Below are 10,354 nucleotides of genomic sequence, written 5' to 3' on the forward strand. Positions count from 1 at the left end.
TGCCAGGCTAGTGAGATAAATTGTAGTATTCTTTAACACTTAGGCACTGTCAATCATCAATGAATGAGCTATAGTTCCTAGCCATGCAATCAATCCTAAGAGTAAACAATCTCTCCACTCCCCAGTACACTACACTGTTGACAGTAGGTAGTGTAACATTGCTTAACATATTTTCAACTTACAGTCTGTTCACCACAATATACTCCTACCACATGTCAAGAGCTGTTTTATATTAATGTTTTATAATTAGGAAGAAAAAAATTTAATGGAACTAATTACTTAAATATCCAATAGAATCTACCAATACGTCGATAGAAGGTTCACATGCTAACACTACCTCTATGAATACATAATCTTCTCATTTAGGTTTCTGGTAGCATTTTTTCAGGGGCCAGGAAGGATAGATGATGGCTCAATACTCTCCAAGGAGAACAATGGAGACACTTGGTAGAGATAACTGGAGTGCTCTCGGCTCCTAAGGAGTAGTCTAGGAATAGTGATCAACACCCTATCAAGCATTAACAGTACACCAAACAGGATTTAGTCAATTTAAAATGTTTAGAAGCCAAGAAACTCTGGGATTAGACATACTACTGCTTAGCTTAACCTCACTACCATCCAACTGTAATGTTCTTACCTTTGCATCTCATCTTGTGTAAGATTCTTTCTCATTTCTCTAGACAGATGATAAAGACGATGAAGTGTAGATGCATGAAACAAAGCATTTCCAGATTTCCAAAACACCGTTGAAACTTTGTTATAGTAATTTGCCATCAACTGAGGCTTAGGTGGTTTTTTAGACAAGGAAAATAGTCCATGAATATCTTCCACAGCTTTGAAGGCTTCCTAATATGTTGGGAATTAATTTCTAATTAATTAAGCAAATTTTTAATTTTAAACAAATTTTACACAAAATCATTTATTAAAAAGCCAGATGCAAATCTCTTACAAAACTAAAAACAGATTACAAAAAAAAAAAAAAGCCCTGTACCCCTGTCAGCTCTCCTTCAAGTTCCTGACCTCCTTTACCACGTTACTTTTGCATTGTATTGCATTTTCTGCTGAATAGTGTTCGTGCCTATAATTTAGGTCCCCAGTCATTGCTTCTAATTTTACTACTTAAGTAAGCAGAAATAAGGAGATCAACTTGATGAAATTCCAAGAAGACTGAAGTTGACAAGTGAAAAAGTTGACGAATTTTAAAGACTCATCAAAGGAGGCTGGAGAGTTGTCTCAGTGGTTGGGAGCACTGACTGCTCTTCCAGAGGTCATGAGTTCAATTCCGCATTAACCACATGGTGGCTCACAACCATCTGTAAAGGGATCCCATGCCCTCTTCTGGTGTGTCTGAAGACAGCTGCGGTGTACTCATATAAATAAAAATAAATTAAAAAAAAAAAGCCCAACATTTCTAGAATGTCTGATAAATTGCAATAATTATAAAAATGCTATCTTGAAATCTTTAAACAGTTGAGGTAAAGGTATAATTATAACACAGTAAGAAAATATTTGCTTATTTGCTAATTAGCTTACTACTTGGGACAATATAAAGGAAAAAAAATCAGGAAGTAGACACAATAGAATACATTTGATTGGGGTATTAGAGAAAGTGAGGGGAAACTGTGGTCATAAAATAAGTGAGAATAAATTAGTATTAAAAAAAAAAAAACAAAGAATCCAGGTGATCTGTGAGTGATGGAGCAATAGCTCAACATTTCCTTAAGCCTAATCATTTTTCCTAATATAATCATGTTCGCTTGTCCTTTTTAAGTAGTAATTTAAGATGGGTGTCCCTATAAAAAAGACTATGTATGGACAAGAGCAAAAAATTAAACCAATTTTCACTTGGCCCATTTTTTAATTAATCCCTTATCATTTCAATTGATTTTTATGTTAAACATAAAAGACTTTAAGTTATAAATCAACAAAATACTCTGAAACTATCCCAAGGAGGAAGAGGCCAGGAAGCTTTTCAGTGTCACTGCCATCTCTAAAATGAAGATCATATGATGGATGTGCTTCCAAACAGAGAAAAGGACGTGTGTGTGGTTTAAACTTCCAATCACCAACAAATGCTCATCAAGTACAATGAAGTTAGAATGTATTATCAGATTAAACACAAAATTATGAAGAAACTCCTAGCTGTCTCTGGATGTAATCATCCACACTGCGCATGCCCCCTGGGCTTGGTACCCAGCATGGAAGGGCATGCATAAGCACAAACAGATACTAACTTTCCCTATACTAAAACCAAACAAAATGGGGTGGGGGGAGACAAAAGCCTCCATCTTTGCAATGTTTTCCCCAGCAGCTCATAGAAAGGTACCAGATTTTATCAGTCATAATGGAGGATTGTTTTTCTTTTTTCATAAAATGAAATTATTACATGATTTGGCACAGATTTTACAAGCAATTAACTGAAATATTGAAATACTGAAATATGAAGTTCCTGTTTAGAGCTCTTCTTGTTCCATCAAACAATCTTAGATTCTCAGGTTACCTCCTGAAATTAACCAGTAATACCAGTAGCGATGTGATACAACTTGCCTGCCACAATTCCATGCTGATAGCACTGTCCAGCTGAACAAGTCTGGTTTCCAAATGCATGGACTGGCTCTCTGGATTATTAAGATTGATTGCTGTACTTTGGTTATGGTGGCGCTGAATCTGGGATAAGTGCATTCGCAAGTTGTCACACAGCTTGCGGAACTCAGCCTTGCGAGTATACTGGAGGCAGAATTTGAAAGCTGTAAGCATAATTGTCAAACAAGAATTAGATATTTTTGGTCAACTTAAATATCTGTAAGTTTTATATGTCACATATTAAGATCAACTTTAACAAGATTTACTAAGCTCACCATTAACTCCCTCCATGTAATACCTATAGCACAACTCTGAATCCTAAGCAAACCAAAAGACATGGTCATCATTTCTGACCCAAAATAAAATTTACAAATAGGAAATGAATAGAATTTAAATTTAGGAAAGACTCTAGAGCTGGAGAGATGAACACTAAGAATAAAACTAGTTCCATTTTTACATAGTATAGAGAACAAAGTCAACTTTTCAAATCAGTTCCTTTACATTTCAAATTGTCATTTTACCTTGTTGGGCGATATCATGGTAAAGACGCTCTACTCTAGAATTGTTTCGAAGAAGGTCCAAACACTGCCTGTATGATTCCCACAGGAACTTGACCCAGGGAGTCAGTAGCAATCTGTCAGTACGATCCTGAGTGTCTTCCCCACTTACTGCACTTAAGAGAACACTACAAAGAAAATGCATTGAAAACTATTTTAGATGTTTTCCTACTTTGTGATCAGAAATTCCAAACCAACACTGACCACATACAGAATTTCTTCCCATATATAACTTCATATACACTGTAAGCACAATTCTCAACCTAAATTTTAATACATGTCCTACCCCAAGGCATAAATTTTAAATATTGCTTACATGGTTCCCGAAGTATATAAACTTTAGACTTTAAAGATAAGCAGGTTTCCCCCTGATAATTATCTACTTCAAAGGGGGCAGGAGACAGTGCCCCATGTGCAGAAAAACATTGTGATAACTATCAAAATATTTACTAAGGGCTTAAAGTCACGTACCTCTCAGGAGTCTGAATATTATCCAGATCTTCTATGTCTAACACCATTTGTTGGGACTCTTCTTTAGCAGCTTCTGTTTTTTCCTCTGCTAATTTCAAATATGCCCTAACAACATCTTCTAAAGATTTAATGTTTACCTACAAGAAGGAAAATGAATTTATTTTTCTCCAATGAACCAAAAAAAAAAAAGTTTAAAAAGCAAATCTTGATATAAACTTTAATTTAAAAGGTAAATTCCTCAGAAAGTTACTACAAGCACTTGAAAATCACAAAAACAAACTCTGTACCTGCTGACAAATGTTCTTATATTGATATAATCCTTCCTTAGCCAAGTGGCTCTTACGAAGATCCACACATAGTTCCAAGTATTTCAGCATAATTGGCTCGTGTATCTTCTGCCATGTTCTGTGTTTCTTACTTTTCATAACATCATAAAGAACATCCAGGGCAGGCTGCTTTTTGCCAACCTCAAGAAATTCTGGGGGGGAGGGGAATCGAATTAAAATTAGCTGTACATATTATATAAACATCTAAATGACTGACCAAAGAAATTGACTCAATCGACAGGTAAAGGTCCTTGCTGCCAAGCCTGATTCTCTGAGTTTTATTTCTAGAACCCACATTAGCAGAACCCACTCTTAAAAATTGTCCCCTGGCTGCCACATGCACACAAAAGATTTTGTGCATGCCCCGTCACTTCCACAAATTAATGTAAAAGAACTTTAAAAATGCTTGCCTCTTTGCTGATTGCTTTAATTTGTTGACTTAGTTCCCAACTTTTTTTCTTTACATGTTTGGCTTCTAATAGCAATCCTATAATCACTCAATGTATAACGGTAACATGATCTGAAAATACTATATGTGGAAGAACTCAGTGATTTTAAAATTCCAGAAACTGAAATCATGGATGGGAGAATCTCCCATAGTATCTAAAAGTTCAAGTATGACTACATCTCATTTCTATAGCTGAATAAATTTCTGAATAAATTTTATTATATTATTTTATGAAGATAGATTGTCTACTTTAAGACCAGTTGACTGGGGGTTGGGGATTTGGCTCAGTGGTAGAGCGCTTGCCTAGGAAGCACAAGGTCCTGGGTTCGATCCCCAGCCCCGAAAAAAAAAAAAAAAAGAAAAAAAAAGACCAGTTGACTACATTTAAATTTACTTCAGGACCTTGCATTCCATCCATTCTCAAGGAATTTAGTAAAGTGTTAGAATTGGATAGTAAGTGCTCCTACTTTGCCAGTTGGTATCCATTCTCTAACATAGATATTTCCATACCTATGTTTCCATAAAACTTTTACAACCATCTATAAAATAGCTTGCTAAGATTTCGACTGGGATCACACTGAATACAGGTTTAGAGTTGGAAGTTATGACAGTCTATCCACCCCTAGTCATGTAATGGTCATGACAAACTAAATGAAAAGGGTTCATGGGTCTGGGAAAGATGGCTCAATTATCTGAGTCCTAGCTCCCTCACTCAAGTAGTTCAACTGCCTGTTAATGTTCAGTTCCGGGGGATACAATGCCTTCTCCTGGCCTCTTTCAACAATTCACACAGCATGTATGCACACACTTTTTCTTTTGAGTAGAAGGGTCAAACCATGGTCTCTCTATAGAAAACAACTCAAAAATAAACCTTTAACAGCTAAAAAGAGCTGCTGAACTTAGCATCACATACACCTTTAATCCTGGCACTCCAAAGGCAGAAGCAGAAGCTGAGGAAGGTAGATCCCTTAAGTTTGGAACCAACCTGGTCTACAGAGACTCAGGAGTCCTAGGGCTATACATGGAGACATGAGAAAGTTCATGGCGAAGTGTGATAAGTTTTGTTTTTTTTTTTTCCCTCAGAGCTGGGGACTGAACCCAGGGCCTTGTGCTTGCTAGGCAAGTGCTCTACCACTGAGCTAAATCCCCAACCCCAATAAGTTTTTTAAACACTTATTAATTTTATCTTATGTGTATGTGTATGTTTTGTGCTCCAAAAATGTTGGATCTTTGGAACTAGGGTTACAGGGAGTGTGTCAGCTACCTAATTGTATACTAGGAACAGAACTACAGTCCTCTCCAAGAGCACCAAGTATTTTTAACTACTGAACCATGTACCTAGCTCCAGAAATGTATTTTTAAAATTAACTTTGCTGGTCGGTGGGTGGCACATGTCTTCAACCCATCATTCAGGAGCCATAGGCAAATGCATCTCTTAGTTCAATGCCAACCAAGATTAAAAGAATTTCAGGATAACTAGGGCTACAAAGAAAAATATTGACTTGAGAGAAAAATAAAACTAGTACTTTAAAAACAATTATCAAGAGAAATACTCATTAAGATTCAATGGTATAAATGTTTGTTTAAGTGTTCTCCTAAACTTTGGATTGACACATACTCCCTAACCAAATACTATTAGGAGTTGGCCTTTAAAGAAACAGCAGGATCAAAGAGTTCCACCTCTAAATGCAACAGGTAGCTTTTATACTAGATAATCTGATAGCTTCCTTTTTGTTCTCTCTTATCAGACAAGGGAACACTATTAATCTCCTCTGGATAACAGTAACAAGCCAGTCAGTTCTCTCCACATACGGATCCTGCTACCTTATCATGGATTTTTTTTTTAAAGCCATCAGAAATAAGAGAGATACATTCTTGGTTTTGATAAAGTACCCAGGATGTGCTACAGTAACACAAAGGACATTCTACAAAATGCAGGAGTACTTCTCAAATATGTGATGATGAAAGGAAAAAAAATAGAAAAGTCTGAGACACTGTGACAATGAAGACATGACAACTAAATGTGATGTGGTGTATGGATAGGATCCTAATGCCCAATAGGGAAACTGGAACACAGTCAACACAGGCAAATCTGTGAGTTGGAGGCTGGCTGGAGCTACTGAGTTCCAGGGCTACAAAATTAAGATCCTACCTCTACAAAAAAACAAAATAAATGAATAAATAACTTCAGTTGATGACTCCTTAGTTATAAAAGATGTAACAGATTGTAGATGTTCATTAATGGGAACTGGATATGATGAAAACTGTGCTATCTTTGAGAATGATTCTATGCAACTGAAACTTGCTCTATAAAATTTAAATTAAGGTTTTAAAAAATAAAAACTACAGGACAAAAAACGGTTGACTTTATGAGCTTGAAAGCATTGTGTGTAAATAACTAGATCTCCAAATCTAGCTGCCATATGTAGCAACTTTTCAAATTAGTCAACAGAAAAGACTCTAGATTAAAATGTTATCTTAAACTTGTAGTGGTTTATGCCTCTAATCTTAGCACCTGGAAAGCTGGGGAAAAAAAGCAAAAAATGCTAAATTTCACACAAACACAAAAAACTTTCACTTGGATATTTAAAACTTTTAAAGGAGTTAAGACACTAGTTTTGTTATCTCTCCCTTTTTTAATGTTTATTTTTCTCCTAAAGAATAATATTGGGGGCTGGAGAGATGGAACAATGGTTCAGAGCACTGACAGCTGAATTCAATTCCCAGCAACCACATGGCAGCTTACAACCATCTATAATGGGATCCAATGTCTTCTGGTACACCTCAAGACAACTAAAGTGTACTCGTATGCATAAAATTAATCTTTAAAAAGGGGCCAGAGATAGTGGCCCACACCTTTATCTAGTAGGTAGGCTCAGGCAAATGACCTGAGTGTCAAGTTAGCCAGCCTAGACTACGAAATAAAATCATCACCACCACCCTCTAAAAAGATAATCTTGAACAATTTTTTTTCTTTTCCTGAATAAAGTTGAATTGAGTGGAGAAGCTCTACCTTTAAACAAGCATGTTAGTACCCTTGGGTTGAATCCCAGTACCATTTTTTTTTTTAAATGAACAGAATTGAGGCTAGAGAGGTGGCCAAGAGCACTTAATCCTCTTTTAGAGAACCCCAAGCTCTATCCCCAGCACCCACATTGTGTCTCATCACCATCCCAGGACTGATACCCTCTCTCTTCTGATCTCTGTGGACACCAGACACACATGATGCATTAACACACACACAGACAAAACACTCATACACATAAAGGCCTATAAAAGTTTATTATTTAGAAGCTTACTAAACTTACAGGCTTAATGACTCTAGTTTCAGGAATGGTGCGTCCCAGTTCTTCCAGTGAAACAATATTGCTCTAATTCTCCCACATACTATGTTTATACTTGATCAAATCACATACCAAACTAATAACCAAAAACCATAGCATACTAAACATACCATATTAAACATCTTTACAAAACATCCCGACTTCATCCTATGGTTTTTCCTCCAGTGCTGGAGACCAAACCTAGGGGCTTGTCTCCAGTGTACCAGATCAAGACACAACCCTAGCCCTACTCCTTATATCAAATATGCAAACCAATACAAACACCTCCATGTTATATGTGGGGAAAGACCATCTTCACTTGGGCCACCGGGCCACCCCTGAAAACTAACACCAATCCTAAATGACACAAGGAAGTACAACTATATTGAAACAAAAATATCTTCCTGTTTTAAGTACTACCCTCTTCCTGGAAATGTGCCAAGGGTTGTTTTCCATGTTATTTAGACATTTTTCAAAACAATTTAACCCAAAAGTCCCTACAACAACAACAACAACAAAAAAAAAAGAAAATCAGTAAATACTGTAACAGCTAGATAGCTTAGCAATTTAGAACACTGGCTACTCTTCAAGGACCTGGGTTCTATTCCCAGCACCTACATGGAAGTTTACATCAATAACTCCTGAATCCCGATTCGGTATTTCCTGACACCCTCTTCTGACCTCCAAGAGAGCACTACTTGCATATAGTAATAGACATACATGCAAGCGAAGCACTCATACCATAGAAATTAAAAGAAAACTTGTAACGGCAACATTAAAATGACATTATACCTAATCCCTAACTTTACAATAAGGATTTAAACTTTAAGCTATTAGTGTTTACAATATGAAATACAAATCAAGTTTAAGTTCAGTACTAACCCCATGATAAAATTAAAATGCAAAACACTGGAAATATAAGAATAATCCACTTTCCCAATGTGTAATTTTTTAAATAGATATAAGGTGTCTTTACTTCTAAAAAAATACATTTTTTGTTTTTTACTTTATGTGTATCAGAGCTTTGCTTCCATGTATAACTCTGACAGCCTTTGGTTGTCAGAAGAGGATGGATCCCCTTTCAACTGGAGTTACAACTGATTTTAAGCAACTGTGTGTACTGGCAACCAAACCCAGGTTCTGCCCACAAGTGTGATTTCTTCCTGTCACTTTTAAATTCTTGCTTAGAAATTTGATGTTGTAGAATCAAATCTCTATCATTTGCACTGAAGGAGGTTGAAGTAATAAGATCAAATTTGAGAACAATCTGGGCTACCTAATAAGGCTCTGCCTCAAAAAAAAAAAAAAGTACAAAAACAAATAAACGTTTTATGACAGAATTAAAGAGTCATTTTCTTAATGATAGGTTCAAGTCCAAGCCCAGAAATCTAGCTTTTAAAGTTTCAAATAAGGAAAAAGACGCTCACTTGAATATAAAACATCTGCTTGGTGTGATGAAGCGATGAAGCATGCCTTTCACCTCAGCATGAGTTTTAGGGCACAGAGCAGCTGAGGACCCCCCCCCCCCCACACACACACACACTCTCCTTAAAATCCCCCACCCACTAAGAAAAGTAAGGGGAGGGAAAATATAAACAACGAACTGAAATTCGAACAAACTCTTCATGATGATCCATGGCTGTGACTCGTCCTTACTCTTACAACTGAGACTGAGGTCCTTGAAATTACCTAATTAATATTGTGGGAAGGCTTTTGCAGCTAGAAGGAATTATTTCAACACTTAGTTGATTTCAAGATTTCAAGTGTCTATAAACCAAAATCCAGAATTATATGTATTATTAGAATAGGCACTCTGCATTTATCTTTAGGATTTGACTGAAACCATGTATCTACCAATAAAGAAAAGACTCACATCAATCCTTCATTTTTCACCAATTCCTGCAACAGATTAAGTATCTAAGCTATAATGTTACTACTTAGTTGTGGGGTTTCATAATATCAGTTTTACTTTTTTTTTTTTCTTTTTTTTCCGGAGCTGGGGACCGAACCCAGGGCCTTGTGCTTGCTAGGCAAGTGCTCTACCACTGAGCTAAATCCCCAACCCCTCAATTTTACTTTTTAAGGCTGAAGTTGTAGAGTGTAAGGGTAAAAGGCTTTGACATTTTCCCACCCCCTAATTACAGCTTAGAGTGACTTGAAGGGCTATTTATTAAAATAATGCAATAGATTAGGTCTAAATATCCCTGGGGCTACAAATGCTACAGATAAAACGTTTAGGTAAACAGATTTCTGAGGAGTGAAAACCCATTTTATCATCTACTTGTTTTATAAACAGCACCATGTGAGATAAGACAATCTGCTCCTGTCAAGTTCCTTGGAAGCTAAGGTATTACTCCTTAATATTCTGGCAACTGTAATGGGGCTGCACCAAGAAGTCACTACAGGTCTTAGGTAAAATGCACCAACAAGACCTAAGTTAGCCACACTGTACCACAAAGTACTACCCTACTTTGCTGATACTTTCCCCAGATTACTCATCATTAAGCAAGTCAACTTAGAAACTGTGAAAAGGAATTTAGAACACATTATGTAACCTTTCTGCTTTAAAGTTATTGAAATATTAACCAAGTTCACATGAAGATTCCAAACAGGAGAGAAAAATAGGGTCAGCATGTTACTATGTAT

General features: G+C 36.4%; 1 protein-coding gene across 1 annotated transcript in view; it reads right to left on the reverse strand.

Moving 5' to 3' along the window:
* Eif3a (eukaryotic translation initiation factor 3, subunit A) overlaps window positions 1-10,354 on the reverse strand; it is a 30,539-nt gene that overhangs the window by 18,518 nt on the left and 1,667 nt on the right. Inside the window, 5 exon segments of the mRNA NM_001047087.2 lie at window positions 638-846; window positions 2,548-2,747; window positions 3,105-3,268; window positions 3,612-3,748; window positions 3,899-4,089. Coding sequence (NP_001040552.2) covers window positions 638-846; window positions 2,548-2,747; window positions 3,105-3,268; window positions 3,612-3,748; window positions 3,899-4,089 — 901 coding nt within the window.

The sequence above is a fragment of the Rattus norvegicus genome, chromosome 1, assembly GCF_021556685.1.
Source record: "Rattus norvegicus strain SHRSP/BbbUtx chromosome 1, alternate assembly SHRSP_T2T, whole genome shotgun sequence".
Lineage (NCBI taxonomy): Eukaryota > Metazoa > Chordata > Mammalia > Rodentia > Muridae > Rattus > Rattus norvegicus.